The 18,145-nt window shown below is 44.1% G+C and overlaps 1 protein-coding gene across 5 annotated transcripts in view; it reads right to left on the bottom strand.

Moving 5' to 3' along the window:
* Positions 1-18,145, bottom strand: part of KIAA2012 (KIAA2012 ortholog) — a 126,127-nt gene that overhangs the window by 83,318 nt on the left and 24,664 nt on the right. For all 5 annotated transcript variants that reach the window (XR_003514882.1, XR_003514885.1, XM_027564505.1 and 2 more), the window contains 5 exons: positions 17,577-17,719; positions 15,009-15,177; positions 11,544-11,690; positions 7,874-8,044; positions 5,430-5,540 (listed from right to left, as the gene is read on the bottom strand). Coding sequence is in view for 3 of the 5 variants with exons in the window: in XM_027564505.1 (XP_027420306.1) it covers positions 5,430-5,540; positions 7,874-8,044; positions 11,544-11,690; positions 15,009-15,177; positions 17,577-17,719 (741 nt within the window). In the remaining 2 variants the exon portion in view is untranslated. The remainder of the gene's footprint in view (positions 1-5,429; positions 5,541-7,873; positions 8,045-11,543; positions 11,691-15,008; positions 15,178-17,576; positions 17,720-18,145) is intronic.

Genomic DNA, 18,145 nt, shown 5'->3' with positions numbered 1-18,145 from the left:
ACTTACACGCTGATGAACGTGATGCCTACATTCCCTAAAGTTCTATGAAAAATTGTGAGGGGAGTAGAATTTACAGCCTCACAGGCTCTGAGAGAAAAATATAAGTACATATGCAAAAAATAAAGAGGAATTAAGTATTCTTCAACACTTCATATTGAATTTCTTCTCAAAAAAGAGAATTTCCAGCAGATTCAGAAAGAACTGTTATTTTTAATATTTTTCTTCTCTGGAAGGCATAAAGTGGTGATAATATCACATTTTCAGCCAAATACGAGGGAGGGGAGTCTTTGTACTTAGAGAAAGCATGAGAGGTTTCTGTCAAAGGAGAGGAGACCGCCCAGAGGTTTTCAGTGGCGCTCTGCAGGTGGCCAGCAGAGCACCGTCCAGCGTGGGCTGCTGAGGCTGTGCTGGGTTCACTGCGGTGAGGGAAGGAACTCCGCTTCGCTCTGAAGTCCTAACAAACCCAGTGATCACTGCCCTGTGGTCCATGGGACAGACCCAAATTAGCCCCACACCTGGCCTCCTGGGAACTGCCCATGATTTCTGCAAGAGGAGGAGAGTATATGGGTCAGGACTCAGTAGAGAACAGAAACCACCAAAGTATTTTAAGAGGAAATGAAGCTGCTACAGAAAACTTGGTGTTTCCAAAGTTGCTGCAGCAGCTGCCTCTTGATACCAAGTCTTCACCAGCTGGCTTGCCGGCATTAAGTAGCCAAAGTGCCTCTACCTCATTTCTGCCCTTCAAGCCTCATGCAAGTGCATCTATTTGGCAGAACCTAATTTGCATTCAGGGCTTCCCTGGTGGCTCAGATGGTAAACAATCAGCCTGAAATGTGGGAGACCTGGGTTTGATCCCTGGGTCAGGAAGATTCCCTGCAGAAGGGAATGGCAACCCACTCCAGTGTTCTTGCCTGGAGAATTCCATGGACAGAGGAGCCTGGTGAGCTACATTCCATGGAGTTGCAAAGATTCAGACATGACTGAGTGACTAACACACACACACATTTGCATTCAGTCTCCCTCACTGCAAAGGTTATCTGGGAAATGTGGTTTTCAGCCTGCCAGCCTCCAGAGTACAGGAAGGTTCCCTGGAAGGAACTGTTGGGTGCTAAATGACCATATCCAACCACGTTTTCCTTTATTTCAACATCTGAGATCTGCTAAATCCACCAACACGATTGCTTATTAACAAACACTGACTGGGCAAAAGGGTCTTATCACCACCCAGGTTTCCTCCACCTTCCTTTTTACATGGAGATGGAAGGATTGTGGATTCAGAATGAGGTTTGGGAAATGAAAACAAGAACAATCATGAATTATTGAATAGCTGATATCCTGCTTCAGGATTTAGACAACAGAACTCCTTTATGGAGAGAGTCTCCTTGGGAAATGGGGTTATTTACTAACATACAGCATCATAGCTGGAAAGAACCTTAGAAATCATCAGTTTAGCATTTTCCAAAGTGTGTTCCAAACTAGTTAGATGCGCATGACACTTTACTCAAACAAGAAAGAATTCAATGGTCAAATAAGTTTGGGAAACACTGCATATTCTCATCTTGAGGAGCCATAACCCATATTAACATAGTAGAGGCTCCGGCAGGGAGGAATCTGCTTCATTTTGGCCGACTGGTCTCCAACTTATTTAGTCTCAGAATTTTTTTTTAAAAACAGAATGCCTGCTAACCTTCCGAGGACTTGAATTTCTATGGGACATACACTGGGAGAACTGGAATGAATTCCAGTTCCTCTTTTTCCATACAGAGAAGCTGAGTGCCAAAGCAGTGAATTCACTTGCAATGATCACAGAAATCAGGGTGATAGAGCTGTGGATAAAACCCAAGACTTTGGACATTTAGTCCAGAATTCTTTCTTCTTCATGCTGTCTCATCTAACGGACTTCTCCACTTTCAAATCTCCAGGCATCTTTGCTAAAGCAACAGCTGCTAAGAGATAGGCTACTCAGGGAAAAGTGCATTTTGTCAAATATCCTACCAATGTGGAAGGATCCTTTTATCCATGAGTCCCAACAACCAACCTTATTACAAAGGACAAATGGGGAGAACACAGAGAAAGTCAATCACTTTGCCTTTATATAATATTTGCCTTCATATAATCAGTGTTTTGAGAGTAACTGGGATATTCTTGAACCCTTCTTTCTGTTTACCAAATTGCAGACCATCAGGAAATGGCGCTAGTATATAATCTATTATGAAAACAAATTATCCCCAAATCTAGTGACTTACTATATTTAGTGATATAGTAAGCCTTTATTATATCTCACACAGTTGCTATGAGAATCTGGGAAACTCTTAGGCTGTGATTCTGGTACAGTCTTTTGTGAGGCTTCAGTACAGTGTCAACCAGGGATATAGTCATCTGGAAGTTTCATTGGGGCATGACTATCTCCTCTCATGGTAGCTCATGTCTCAGAAGTCACACACCATCACTTCAGTTTATCAGAAATGAGACTCTATGTCCAGCCCACACTCAAAGGGAGGAAAATTGGGCTCCCCCTTTTGAAGAAACAAGTGTCAAAGAATTTGTAGACATATTTTAAAACCACCACACCAAGAAAGAGCTGCAAGAGAGAAAGATGCTAATTAAATGACCAAAAACCAAGACATGATTTGGGGGTGAAAATCCATTTAGGACAAGAGAAAGTGTTAACTGAAAACTCTGAAAGAGATGAAGAATTTAAATTTGCATGGGGCTTGGAGTCCCATACTGAATCATGGGCACAGAGATCCTTGAACTTCTTGCAATAAAGAACTCAATTAAAGATCTTCTAAAAGAAAACATCTATTGCTGGCATTGTGACTAGGGGAATAAATGAAGGATTTGAATCAAGGATAAGCAACTTGAAGTGAATATCCAATGTTTTGACTTGTATCCTTCCAAGTTAAAATTTCCTTTCTTAAGCCTTTGAATTTTCTAAGTGTAGCAACATCTCAACATGACCAAGAGGGTCAAATTCCAGCTCAAGTCTTCACATCTTTTTTTTTCCTTCTTCTGAAGGTTTATACTTATTTCCCTATGCTATCTGAAAGCAAGATATCATGATCTAATTGCTTAAGAATTTATTTCCAAATAGATGTTGACAGAGTCTGAAAGTTTCAGAAAGATCAGACAGATCATATTCCCACTTTTACCCAAGGCTTTTTTTTTTTTTTTTTAAATTAAAAAACAACAACTATGATCTCCAAAAACTTTCCTTTGTGGCACCTGGGGTATTGCGTCAATCAACATGCATTTCTTGGACATATGATAAAGATAAGAAGTTCTCTAGGACTCTTCTAATATATTTGGGAGCTCAAAGGAAAAACAGATGTAGATAAATGCAGTAATCAAAAAAGTGGGGTTGAGAGAGAGAAATGGACTGAGGCTTCACTGGGGCAGTTCAGTGAGTTGAGGAGGATTTATTTAGGACGATATCCCAGAAATGATGAGCCTTCCCCTGGAACTTAAAACGATTCTAAATATTTGAGGGCAGTTTAGGCAAGGCTGGGAGACAAGAGAAGGGAGACTGAATGTTTGAGTCACTGGACATATGAGAAAAGGGTGGGCCTGAATATAGTGGGAGGTGAGATTGGAAGAGTGGGATGGGGATGGTGATCAAGATGAATGTGAACAAACAGCTGCAAAGAATTTGGTGTGGTTGGAGCAAATCCTTTGCAGGAATTGAAATTTTTTTCCAGTATACTGCTTTTCAAAACAAAACAACAAGGCTTTCCCATTAGCAGAGACTCTTAGAGAGCTGGACCTGTTCTACGGGCGCTTGTGGGAAATGTGGGTTTAAGGGTTTCATCCATCACCCTGGGCCCTATCCAGTCACCATCAAGACTGCAGGTCCACCAGCCTGCAGTATATGGAGGATGGGATAGAGAGTAGGGAGAGGCCAGGGACTGACTGACTGATGGACTGATGATTCATTTGTTCATTATCTAGCTAGCTCACAGTGGATGTCTGTAGGTTTGAGAGGCAAGTAGGATTAAATACATTGTTCAGTGGAGTAGGACAAGATAGTAAATTTTTTTTTTCCTTATGCGAGATGGTTATTGCTCAGAGCAAGTCTTGATTTATTCAGCATAGATTTCATTTCGCTCTCTCTTTCTTTCTTTTGTGTGGCAATCATTGAAAGATTTTTTCAGTAAACATTTGCTGTGATCCTGTGACACTGGTGTCAGGGACCGCGCTAAGTGCCAGGGACACCAAAATGACTGAAATATGATATTGACAATGTGACAACACACTTAAATATGTAACTTGAAGATGTTCCCTTTTGCTTCTGGCTTTTGCTTTGCCCGAAGGAGGGCTATTTCTCTTGGAAGAGAGTGGACAAATGTGCAGCAGATGAACAGAATCGTGTTTGCGTTCCGGCTGTTGTACCAGCTGGGTGGCACTGACACTGACCTCCACCTGTCTAACTCCTGCTTCCTTTAGTTCAGAACCAAGTTATTTTTATGCTTGTATCATGGGACAGACTAAGTGGTGATGGAAATTCTTAAATGCTGAATTTGGAATGAATGCATTCTTGTTTCTAGAAATCCGTGTATTAATACTAAGTGGCTACTTCCACAGCAACAGACACAACACACAAAATGAAGTAATAACCAATAGCTGCAGGTGGCAGAGTCCATCCCCTTATTTCAATGGGATGAGGGGCCTTGGACACAAGGAAGGACTGGACCCAAAGTCACCTGAAAATACAGAGGACCAGCCAGGGTTACTCAAATCTCCTGGCTCTGAGTCCATGCTCTTTTTATTGATGCAGTCATGACATCACCCATGAAACAAGTGCAGATTTTAATCTTCCTCATCAAGAGGCCTGATGGCTGTACGACTCATGCATACATATCATCAAGGTTCCTGGGTGGTTGACACTCATCACCCTCTGACTTCATTTTTTTTTTTTTTCCCTTTGCAAGATGGTTATTGCTCAGAGCCAACATCCCTTTTCCAAAAAGTGAACATTGCCAGAAGGGTTTTTGGAAACTGCCTTGCTATCTGTCAGGAGCCAGATGATTTGCAGCAGTGAACCAACGCTCATTACAAGGAGACCTGATTGGATTACCAATTAGCCACCTCCACCTCTGGAGGGTGGTTGGAAAGAAGAGAAAAGATGGTGTTTAGTTTGGGCAAATACCAAGAGGGCTTTATCATCCTCATCGAGGCATCAGCACAGCACATTAGGCCTCCTCCGAGCCATTCCACAGGAACGTCTCTCTCCTGATGCAAGAGCGAACTTGTTAAGCAAACATTGGGTTATTGTGTCTGAACTACAGAAGCACCTCTGTGTCAGCCAGAGGAGAGAAACTGGCTGACTTGCGTCTGTTTTTAATGATGTCTCTGCTGCTGGGAAGTTTTGGAAGCTGCAGGTAGAATCTTCCCCCAAGGAAACAGGGCTGACCTGGGCTGTCTCATCTTACCTTCCCGTGACGGAAGCTCCTGGGTGTGGGTGGGCCCTGGGAGGGACAGGCAGATGTTTTCTCCACCTGGACCTTGCAAGAAGTGTCCCAATGTAGGGTCTCCAGATTTTTCTTGAAAATAAGCACAGGCACCGGCAGTGAGTGTTAGCACTAGAGCAGGGGAGGGAGGCCGAATGTAGCCTGCTCTCCCCAGCGGGGAGCTGCTGGAGGGTGTGCTCAGGAGCTCGCTGCCCTCTCCCTCCTGGGGTTCTCCAGAGCTGCGCCATGTTTGGGCCCCATTGTCTAAAGTTAGTGTGGGATGAATGGGGTGGGGCTGCCACTTGCCTATGCCATGGCTTCCGTGAGGTCTAGAAAAGAAGGGTCCTTTGGTTTCAGGCATCCCTGCAGGGACAAGGTGAGGCTGGTAGGGGCATCTTGTGCGAAGGAAATGAAGCCGTGTCCTTCAAGCACGTGTGCAGCCCAGAGCCTCGGCGCAGGTCTCAGAGCCTCCAGCCTCTGCTTCCTGCTCTGCCTTGTGCCTTTGTGCCCTACTCAGCAGCATAGCTGTGCCCTGACGGTCAAGTGTGGCCGCTCTTAGTGACTCCAGGGGCTCGGGCCAGGGAGGAGAAGAAAACTGTATTTCTCCCCGTTGCTTAGTTGAAGATGTTTCTTTGACTTGACTTTCCCCATTTCCAAGGCAAAGGGGTCAGGAGAAGAGCTGGCAGTCAATCACAGTGGATGCTTACAAGTGTGTGTTTATACACATACACTGAGGCCTGACACACACGGGAACACACACTCACACGTACTTACACCGAGGTGTGCATGCACATGTACCCATACACATAGCATACATGCACACACATGTAGGTGTGTGTGCACAGACAGGGATGCACAGCAACACAAGCACAGGCAAACCTGCATGCCTGCTTAATCACACATACACACGTGAGCACACGAGTACACACATGCACTCACATAGCTATATAAGCACACGCATGCCATCAGACACACATGTGCCCTCGTACACACATTCATTTACACACACTCAACCTATGCACTTGAGGCTTCAGGCCACACTTCTCTCATAGTCACAGCCCTGTTGTTTATTCTAATCAGATTCTCCTTTTGTAAGGGTGTCCAATTAGGAGGGTGTGTGTGTGTCTGTCTGTCTGTGTGTTTGGTGTGATTTGTCCTGGGTAATGAAACCTCGTAGGAATACCCTTGGTGGTGACATTATGGTACCTAAAGTTTAGGTAATTAGCTCCAAATTAAGAGAGCATCATTGCCCTGCAAATATAAAAGGGAGGGAATTGTAAGAAAAAGGTTCCACCTTGAAACAGTTGGGAAGTTTCTTTGGTGAAAGAACAGAGGTGGAGGAGGGGGAGACAGGATTTGATTTTGACCATTTCAGCCTTAAACAGAGAAGATGCAAGCACATAATGGGGTTATTGATCCATGTATTGAATTTATGCTCACAAGGCTTCAAATATACACGCTGGGTTTGAGGCAGGGGGAGCAAGAGCAAGCAAGGTTTGAACAGCGAGGTGTCTGTCCCTGAGTGAGTGTGGGATGGGATGAAAGTGGTGGTGCCTGTTGTTTCTTGGTGGCTCTCAGTTGCCATGTTCCTCTCTGAGTGTGAGCTTCTGGAAGCCCCGAGTGAGGCTCTACTGTTAACAGAGGCATTTTCTTCACCAAACATACTCCATCTCCTTCATCTGCTGCTCAACCTGAGAAAGTTGCCCATCCTCCGATGAAGGAGGAACAGCTGGTTGAGCTGCACTTTCTAGAAGTTTGTGGGTTCATAGGTCTCCAGCTTGGACCCTCCCTAAGGGATTTTCAGGGGTGATTTGGACTCTAAGCAATTTTTGCTTTGTGCGCTGCCCCCACAGAAGCTATCACTGCACTGTCTCCTCCTGATCTGTTGGCTCTTAAGGATGAGAACTCCGAGTGGGGCTAAAGCACCGAGGGTGTGGTCCTGCCTGCTTCACCCTTCAGAAGAGATCTGGAGTCCTCTCTGTTCACAGGGCTGGGCTCTGTGAGCTGGGACCCCAGCTCCCCGGGCTGGGGAGGGTGATTCCTTCCTGGGGACTCTTCCCCTTAGCCAGGTCCCCCGGCAGGCAGGGTTATGGCTCGGCGTGGAGAATGCCCCGTAAACCCAGTAGGGAGTCTCTGTGATGAGCGCAGGGAGCCGCCTCATCATGGGTGCTGCCAGGAGGGAGGGAAGCACAGAACAGCTTGGCAGTGTGAGCTGGTGCAGAAAACCCTTTTTAAAAACATGGACTGACTCTTGAGGAATAAGCATGGTGAGCGTTAATCCCACTGACATGGTCGGAAACACTGCTGATTTCCCTTCTTCAGTGGGGTGGCTTTCAGACAGCTTATGTGTGGCCCTGGAAGATGACTAAAATGAGCCCAGAGTCACAGACAAGCCAAAGGGGTGCATCTACCCCATAAGTGATTACCTTGTCCTGCTGCTGGAAGTGCCCCCCCAGCTGGTCTCTCACATGGGGGGCCTGTGGGGCTGCTGCGGCCTGATGTCCTGGGGCTGTCTGGGCCTCTCTGGCTCTCTGGACTTTTCTTTCCTTTCCTCAGGGACGGTGATGAGGTCCCCTTCTGGGGCGGAGCAACATCCTCTTCAAAAGCAAAAGGAGAAAAAGCATGAGTAAGAATCAGGATCAGCAAGAAGCAGAGGGAACCTCTTTGCTAACTCTCCGAGTGATGGCTCCTGGTGTCTAGAATTGGTTATTCCCCACATTCTCACATTGGTCTCTCTTTTTTCCAGCCCTGCTAAGGAGCAGAGGCCAGGTATCTCCCATAGCCAAGGCGGGATTACTTTTGACCCTTCCTTGGGGGAACCTCTAAGAACTGGGAGAAGCCGAACAGTGGTTGTTCTTATTCTTGTCCTGCTGATGGACTCCTGAGATAGAAGAAAGGCAAGGGAGGCTGCCAGGTCCTTCCCTAACTGGGGAGACCCAGCCTTCAAGCTCATGGGACTACTGGTTACAGAGTTCCAACCACAAAGCAATTTTCCTAAGCCGACCAGTGATCACATGGCCCCTCTGGGTCATAAAGCACACAGCAGCCCCTTCCAGATGATAGACGGTAACAGCATGGATGATAACACTCCACAGAGCACATCCTGGCCTCCATCTCTCTCTCTTTTATTCTTTCTTAAAGTCAGCAGGGACTACTCTAGAGAGGGTAAAACCCAGTAATCTAAAAGTGATTGAGACCTTGTCGTAATCTCAGAGAGAGTGGTCTTTATTTCATGTTCAATGTACTCTTGCTGTTTGTATAGAAAAGCTGGCTTCACACACAGCCTCAAAGTACCATAAGCCACTTCTTAGAAAGGGAAAAGTGTCTTTACAATGGATAAACCTAGCAGACACATCTTTAACCAAATGAAGAAGTTTAACATCACCTATAATGGAGCAAATTATAACTAATGGGATAAATATAAAGGCATATTTATGTCCCTTGATGTAATGCCCTGGGAAGAGCACATAACCAACTTAGTATACTTGTCCAAAATGTTTGATCTGCATCTAATTATGAGGAAACAGACAAACCTAAATTGAGGATAATTCTGTAAAGCAGCTTAGCCTATCCTCTTCAAAGATGTCAGTGTCATGAAAAATGAGACTGCGAAAGTGTTCTAGAGAAAAATATGCTCAAGAGATGTGACAGTTAAATACAATGCATGATTCTGAGTTGAATCCTGGATTGATTGGGAAGAAAACAGCTATAAGAAATGTTACTGGTATAATTAGAGAAATTGGAATGTGGACTATATATTAGAAAACAGTATGACATCAATGTTAATATTTTTGAATGTGATAATTGCACTGTGGTTATGAAGAACATCCTTGCTCTTGGGAGACATATGCTGATAAGGGATGAAATGTACAAAGTCTGCAGTTAAGTCTCAGATGGTTCAGCAATAAAATAAAATATGTATGTGTGTATGTGCATACATAAAATCTGGCTTCATTTTTATGATATGAGAAGTGAAACAATCCAGGGCTAGGCAAGTAAACGGGTCTGTGCAACCTCTGGACAGTGGGATAGTCTCACTTACTAGTTTTAAACACCTTTGCCTCAGGGACCCTTGGATGAGAAAGATTCCCATGGAAATCTTGCCTGTTTGAACCCCCACATCCTTTTTTTTTTTTTTTTAATGCATCTGCTACCCGGTTGAGTTACACACTGAACTAACATATTAACTAATCAAGAGATCAGGGACTTCTTAGCCAACTTCCTTCTGGCAGGGTAGTAGATCCTCGTAGATCTAGAGGATGGACAAGTTCTAGATCCTCTGTCCCCAGTGGACACAGCAGCTCAAAACAAGTGGAGGGCTGGTGAGGTGAGCAGCACAGAAGACAAAATTCCCTGGTGTTGCCATCCATCCTGGTGGCTCAGGCTGTGCCTTGAACGTTGTGGTGCACAGGGAGGATCTGCTTTCTTCCCTGTCTACTCACAGAGTGACCCTTGCCATGTTTGGATTTTTTACAAACAACTTCAAATTCTTTAGGACGATTAACTCTCGCTTAAGAAATATGGTAAACAAGCCCCTGCCTCAAAAATCAAAGGATTTGCATTTCCCTAATAATTAGTGATGTTGAGCATCTTTCCATGTGCCTCTTAACCATCTGTGTATCTTTGGAGAGATGTCTTTTTAAGTCTTCTGTTCAGTTTTTGATTGGGTTGTTTGCTTTTTTGATTTTGAGTTCCATGAACTGAAATAGCTAGTGGGAACCTGCTAAAGTACAGGAAGCTCAGCTCGGTGCTCCAGAGGGGCAGGATGAGGGGATGGGAAGGAGGTCCAAGAGGGAGGGGATATATGTATACATATAGTTGATTCACTTCATTTGTGCAGCAGAAACTAACACAACATTGTAAAGCAATTATACTCCATTAAAAAAATGAAGTTGAAAATTAAAAATAAAGAAACTACCTATATACTATTACTGTTTTAATATCTAAAATGACAAAATAAAATAATATATATAATAATACACAGAAAAATCGAAGGACCATTCTCAAAACTGAAATGTGTCAAGAATGTCGTGACCTGGGTTCATTGCTTTGTTTGTTCTGAGAGGCAGTGCAGTTTGATGAATAAGAGTACAGGTTCTGAGACTGGAAGGCAGCTCCGAGCCCAGTGAGGCCACTTGTAATTGCGTGACCTCAGACAAGTTCCTCATCTCCCAGGGCTTCAGATTTCTGATCTGTGAAACAAGGGTAGGACTGTTGTGAGGAGCAAATGAGATGAGAGGTGTTAAAAATTGAGGAGCGTGCCTGGCACTGAGGAGGAACTTAAATATTAATGTGCCTCCTTCTACTTCTGATTACCACCAGTCAGAGATTACCTAGCATCTGTGATCCTGTCATCTTGCCCTTGGGGAAGGAGGTTGTTTTCTAAAAGTGAAGAGCTTTCTAAATATGGCCCATTATTTCCAATCTATCCACACCTAAAAATATACACTTTGATATATACATAATTTCAGATGTTCATATGATGTTTTGAAAAAAAATGAAGACTTTTATTGATATTATGAACTTTTATTGAATAAACACATATTTCTAAGTAGATTAGGTTAAAAAGATAGAAACTAGAGTGTGCAGTAAATGTTTAGTAATTTGGTGCTGTTTTACATCTGCAATCAGAATATATTCTTGTGTGCTAAGTCTCTTCAGTCGTGTCTGACTCTTTGCAGCCCCATGGACTGTAGCCTACCAGATTCCTCCGTCCATGGGATTCTCCAGGCAAGAATACTGGAGTGGGTTACCATTTCCTTCTCCAGGGGATCTTCCCGACAGAGGGCTCAAACTCACGTCTCTTATGTCTCCTGCATCGGCAGGCAGGTTCTTTATCACTAGTGACACCGGGGAAGCCCATAGAATATATTCTTAGGGGGTTTCATTAGTCACTAGTGAGCTAGATACGAAGTTGTTTTCACTATGGCACTTTGATTATGGCAGCTGCTGTCTGAGCAGAAGTACCTTCAAGTAGCTGGGGAGGAGCTTTGTCCCTTCTAGCCTCGTTTTTCGTGGCTGGGGACCCTGACATGTCTTGCCTTGCTCTCCTCTGGAGCAGGATCCTGTGGGATGCTGGAGGGAAGGAGTAGCTACCTTGAGGCGAGAGTGTGTCCCTGTCTGTGTCCATTGGGAGATGCACTCTTAACGCCCTTGACCCCCTTAGGGACACCTGCTTCAGGGGAGGTCTCCATGACGACGTGTACTCTTCTGTTTCTGGTGCTGACTCAGGCTGTGGAGCACCTAGGAGACAGAGAGAAAGCCAAGTTGTGCTGGACATCTGTGGGTTTTGCCAGCTGTCTTTTCTTCTTTTTTTAAAAAAATCTGTTTTTTTTTTTTAATGCTTTTTATTTTATTTATTTTTCTTAATCCCCCAAGAAGGGATTGAACCCATGCTCCCAGCAGTGGAAGCACAGAGTCCTAACCACTGGCTCACCAGGAAATTCTCAAACATTCAGCCTTTAAAAAAATTTTTTTGGGGGTACAGCATGGGGGATCTTAGTTCCCTGACCAGGGATCAAGCCTGCACTTCCTACATTGGAAGCATAGAGTCTTAACCACTGGACTGCCAGGGAAGTCCCTGTCTCTTCTTTTTGGGGACCCATCTCTTTGTCACTCACTCCATGTGGTTTTGGGTGGTCTGTTCTCTGACTCCAGGGACGGGCATGTGACTGAAGCCTGGCTATGAGAGCATCTCACTGTCATAGCCACAGTGATTGAGTCCAGGGAGGACACAGAGCCCAAGCCTGGCCAATCAGAGGCAATTTTGGTACTTTTTTCAAGAGCTTTTAAGAGGTATATCCATTCTACTGGGATTAACAAGCTATCATGGATTTGCAAGAGGCCATCTTTACATGGGGATAACCTACTTGAGAGGAAAGATTAACAGAGCTGAGAGACTCGGACAAATAGTGTCCAGAGGACATTTTCTGAAACCTGGATCCAGTTCAGCCTGGAGTTGGCTGATCCTTGTACTATCCAATTACATGAGTGAATACATTTCTTTTTTTCGCTTAAGAGCGTTTGAGTTAGCCTTCTAACACTTGTTATTGAAAGAGTCCTCACAGACATACACAAGAAGGAAGAACTCAATGGATTCACTTTCTCTGTATTTTATTCCTGGTTTTCATTTGGCAGTGTGTTGGCAAGCTCAATGGATCTAATAGCTTTAAGAATCTGGTGCATGATGTCCTTGTGACCTTCCTTCCAGGGTCATCATGGAAGATAATCAGGATTCAACTGAATCCTGCTGATAGTCCTGTCTTTATGTGCCTTAGGCATGTTCTTTTAAAAATTGGAGTATAGTTGATTTACAGTGCTGTGTTAGTTTCAGGTGTACAGCAAAGTGAGTCAGTGAGCATGTCTTTTTATTCTAGTGTTTTGACTTCTGGGACTTTACTGACCCTGGGGAGACTGTCTCTCCCAGGGCTAGCCAGGCCCTTGAGACAGTAAAGGCAAGTGCATATTTCATACGGCAACTAACCAGTCTAGAGCCCCTCCCGCTGCTCCCCAGGCATGACCTCCTTTAAACAGCTCTTACACTTCTAGGACCCTCTGTTGTTGTTGGTTAGTCGCCAAGTCGTGTCTGACTCTTTGCAGCCCCATGGACTGCAGCATGCCAGGCCTCCCTGTCCCTGCCAGGCCACTATCACCCTGCCTTTATGACCCCAGGGCCAGGTATCCAACAACCAGGGACAGCCCTGATGCACAGAGTCTGCCCAAGTTATTCCAACTAGCCAATGCCAAACTTGCTTAGCCTGCTTGCCCTGCTTCGGCCATTTCTTCCTGCCAAAAATGGAATAAAAACTCTTGCCCATTCCCTGTACACCCCCCATCCGCCCTCCCCTCCTCACACACACTGTGCCCCCTGCCAGCACTTCTGCCTCCTAACTGACCCTGGTTCTTTCCATGTGGCCCTGTGGGACATGGCATGCCCTCTGCTCTTGGGAACTGTGAGTAACAGACTATCTTTTCACTGGCAAGTGTCTCCTGATATACTGGCCTCATTAGACCTGAATAATAATTTTAAAAACCCTGCATTTAAAAATACTGTAATACTGTGTGTGTGTGTTTTAAGGAGCTACATAATTTTTTGGAAAGGTAAAATCTACATATAGTGAAAGCAAGCAGATCCTAAGTAAACAGTTCAGTGAGTTTTGATAAATGTATATATCCATGCAACCAACTAAGATTTAGAACATTTTCATCATGTCAGAAAGTTCCTTTATGCATCCTTCCATTGACAGTCTTTTAAGCTTAACAGTTATGATATTCTTCATAGTGAGAATTCCAAACAGCTGGAGAGTGAAAACTCAGAAATCAGTGGCAGTTTTTCTGAAGTTTCTAGAAAGCTCAGAACTAGGACTTTTCAAAATTGGAGTCAGCTGTTTAGAGAGTTGCCTTTTGCCTCAGGCTGCCCAGAAAATTCCCAGGGGCAATAATGTGTCTTTGGCCAGGGTGTTGTGGAATGGCTTGGGAAGATCAGAAAGAATTTCTGCTTGTGTGCAGGGTGAACTGAGTGGTCACTCAGAAGCCTCTTTCTAAGTCTTAGGTTGGAATTGATCTCTCCTTACTTGGACTCTCTTAGCACTTTGCTTAGAAGCTCAAAATCTCTTTCCTGACAAGGATTGTAGAAATCATCTAAGTTACATAATAATGTTACCTAATTCACAATCAGGAAAATGGAACAGACTCAGAGACATAGAGAATGACTGATGGTTGCCAAGGGGGACAAGGGGTTGGGTAGGGATGGAGTGGGAGTCTGGAGTTAGCAGATGCAAACCGGAATATATAGAATGAACACACAACAAGATCCTACTGTAAGGCACAGGGAACTGCAGTCCATATCCTGTGATAAACCATAATGGAAAAGAATGTGAAAAAGAATGTCTCTCTCTATATATACTGTATATATATACATATAACTGAATCGCTTTGCTGTACAGTAGAAATTAACACAATATTATAAATCAACTATACTTCAATAAAATAAACTACAAAAAATCAGGAAAAGTGGCTCTTCAGACAAACTTTGATCTTTCATAAAACTAAAATCCAAAGATCCAAATATCCTTTTTATCCTGGCTGCCAGGTAGCTAGCTCATCTAAATCCAGTGCTTATCAAAGGCAATGAATTCATTGCAGATGTCTGATAAAATTTATTTCTCTACTCTTTTTAACCAGATTTTTATTTTTTCAATTTCAGTTATATATGGCATTTACTTGTTGTAAACTGCCTGAAAATCCTTGCACCTTTATAACATCTATGGTGCCCTGGACTTATTTATGTGTATGGCTGACTGCCATTTTCTTCCACAGTTTAGCAAAATGCCCTGCTTAATGAAGGACTCAATGCATATTTTAAAAACTGAGTTGAATATGACCAGTAGAGACCTATTTGCAGATTTATCCTTTTTGTTTCTTTTTAAAAAAGTTCTCATAAGGGGGTGACCCTGGAGAGGGTCAGCCGTGATTTAGGAGAGGGCTGCATGAGTGGGTCCCACACTCCAGTCCTTCCTGGCTTGCCTCATTCCCTCAGGAGACCCGTTCACAAGGACCCACCTCTTCTTTGTGCCTTGCCTTTTGGCGGGTGTTGGCTATGATAATGAATCTCCACAGGGAAGATGAAGAGCTCTGCTGGGGGCTCACTGGCTTTAAGTTGACTCCTCAGGGGGTCCAGAACTCTGGGTGGTTCTTCTGAGATAAGAGGTAATTTCAAAGCTTTAGGTGCCTGGAGAAAATGTAAAAACAAACAGACCCCAATATGGCAGGTATCTAAATCCTGCTGCCTGCAAGGGATAAATGATATGGTATCTTATTGACTCTCTAGCATCAGAAGCTGCTGGGTGTGATGTTGCTTCTGTATCCAGGGCTGAGAAGGAAAACTGACCAACCTGGAAGCTGGTCATCTCACTAGAGTGGGGCTGCTTTGCTTGGTGGGAACTAAGTTATGTCCCCATTAACCCAGTCTCCAACTGCTCTGAGAAGTATAAACATGGTAATTTCAAGAGCCTTTGTGAGGATATGCAGTCTTTCTTTCTCTTGTAGCCCTGAAACAGCCGGATTGACATGTTGGAGCTATTTCCATGTCTGGAGAGGGAAAAATCTTGACTTGTGTCATTATGGGGAAAAAGGCAAGGCTCAGACTGTGGACTGTGCAACCTTTCAGGTAAGAAAGGGCAGAAATAGGAACACACATTTGCATATTTGCTTGCCTTGTGTAATCTCTCTAAGCCTCAATTTCTCCTTCTGTAAAATGGGGGTAATCATACTGCCCACCTCATAAATTGCCATGAGGATTAAATGAGTTAATTATACATAGTTACAATAGTGTTTGGAACTAGGCTTATTTCTATAATATTTCTTTGAGAGAAGACTGTTCTGTCCTTAGGGTTTAATACTGAATCTTGCCACTAGCAGAATACCTAGGTGTCTCCACACGTCTGAAATATGAAGATAGCTAGAAAAAGAAAATCACTGTGTGTCAGGATCAACCACAGCTTTAACCCAGTTTCCTTTATGTCCCCAAAGCTCCAAAACATAGGCGTATGTATGCACGGTGGGGGTGGGGGGAGAGAGAGGCACTAGGGCTAGTACTTAGAGCTTCCTGTTTCCAATTATTCAGAAGTTGCTAAAAATTTTTCCTTTTAGTTTGCAGCTTTTAATATATGAACTCGGCTCTATGAAATGTATATGTGTGCTGGGTTTCAGGGAGTTCAATTTCACAGGAGGAAAAATAAAAACGTTTCTCACTTTTTAGTGTTCAAAAAGAAAAAAAGATCAGACACACACACAAGCATCCTACGTGTTTAGAGTTGAATGAGGAGGAAATTCACCCAGCAACATTCAGGGTAATATGTATAGTTTTGAGACGTTAAGAAAATGATTAACCCAATGCATGCACATGGGATCTTTCTGTTCCTAGAGATCTCCACTCTCCAGGAGCCAGCTGCCCACCAACTGCCCTTTTCTGAATACCGACCTTTGTATTTTGTTTGACAAGGTTTGCATTGGGAAATCTATGTGGAAACTCTAAATGGTTCGTGTGAGATATGGCTGACAAGCTATGCCTTAAATTTCTCCATTGTAATTAAAAATTTACAGAGTTTTAATATAGTGGAAAATATTGCTTTCCTCTGCTAAATCGTATACATAGGTTGATGGGAGGGATTCCTATCCTCTGAACCTGGCTCAGTTCTGGGATGATCTGCGTGTGAGACTGAGGACTTTCCTTGGGCTTGGGTGACCCTGGCAGGTCAGGCCTGCTGTTTACTCCTGGTCCAAAGGAACCTGAAAAGCCAGAGGTCCTTCTGGTGTGAATGGAAAGATTTAGATCACCTTAGACATAGAGAATCTGAGAAAATCCTGAACAGACGGAAAACAACCTCTTCGCTGGCACTGGGGCCAGCTGGCGTGCCCACGGCTCCTCAGGGCCACGTCAGATGGCATGGATCCCACTAACGTTGTTGTGGGTCCCTATTGGACACAAGATACTTTCACATAAGTGCTTCGTTCCCTTTCATCCTTCCATCAGCCCTGTGAGGCTGGTATTAGCCCTGTGCACAGAGGAGGAGCAGCTCAGCGGTGAACCGCTAGCTCAAGTCATACAGCTGCCATGATGGCCGAACATTCCAGAGCCCCTGCTCAGTCCCGCTCAGCACAAGTTCAGGAAGATGTACCTGAAACTTCTGAAGGGGTTGATAAACCTGCAAAATTTATCCTACATTTTCGAAGCTGACAGACCCTCAGTTAAGCAAAACCATTGCCAGGTTCCAAGCATTTTGAGTTTGAAGTGGGTCAACTGCTTACAAACTCAAATTCTGTCCTTACATGCTTACAGATAACCCTCAGCCCCTTAACAGAGTAAAGGGTTCTATTGCCATCAGTGTGGTAACACCATCTGCTTTAATGCAGGGCAGCTGAAATTCCTCTTACTCACTGTTTTCAACATTTAGTGAATTACTACCCCTTTAGTCCAACTCCACACAGTGAGCTCAAAAGCAAGTAAAGCCAGTTCTTGGAGACATCTCTTTGAATCACCTCGTTCCTAGACTGAGGTTAATCTTTTAAGCATGTGCGTGCACATGCGTGCGCACGCGCACACACACACACACACACACACACACACACCTTTTTCTTCTTCATGTCCCCAGGCATGTTTTTTTCTGAGCCAGCAGCAGATGCTACAGGAGGGAAAAGACATCGTTCAGCAGGAGGCTCCTTGAACAAGTGGCTGCTTCTGCCCTGGTGCAGCTTCATAGTCCCTTGTTTGTCTGTAGAGATAGGATGGCAACAAGAGCTTATTACTTGCAGGCATGGGGATGAAGAGTTGACTTTCAACTTTAATCACCTTTGGGTTAATGGGAAGAGAGGCAAGGAGATGCTGAGACACCTGGAGAGCCACAGTGGCTCAGGCAGCTTCAGGGAGCCCTAATCTCATGATCTGGGTTGGGTTCTTGATGGCTGAGTCAGGTGATGGAGAGACTAATAATAATCTTAATAGTTACTATGTGTTAAGTGCTGACTGTGGGACGAGAATTGTGCAAAGTATTTTACATGCATTAACTGAATCCCCATAATAGCCTTAGTGTTAATACGTTAGTCACTCAGTCATGTCCAATTCTCTGCAACCTCATGGTCTGCAGCCTCCCAGGCTCCTCTGTCCACAGAATTCTCCAGGCAAGAATACTGGAGTGGTT

Source organism: Bos indicus x Bos taurus, chromosome 2 (genome assembly GCF_003369695.1).
Source record: "Bos indicus x Bos taurus breed Angus x Brahman F1 hybrid chromosome 2, Bos_hybrid_MaternalHap_v2.0, whole genome shotgun sequence".
NCBI classification, from domain to species: Eukaryota; Metazoa; Chordata; class Mammalia; order Artiodactyla; family Bovidae; genus Bos; species Bos indicus x Bos taurus.
Note: the sequence above shows the minus strand (reverse complement) of the source record. Positions and strands in the feature narration are given on the sequence as shown.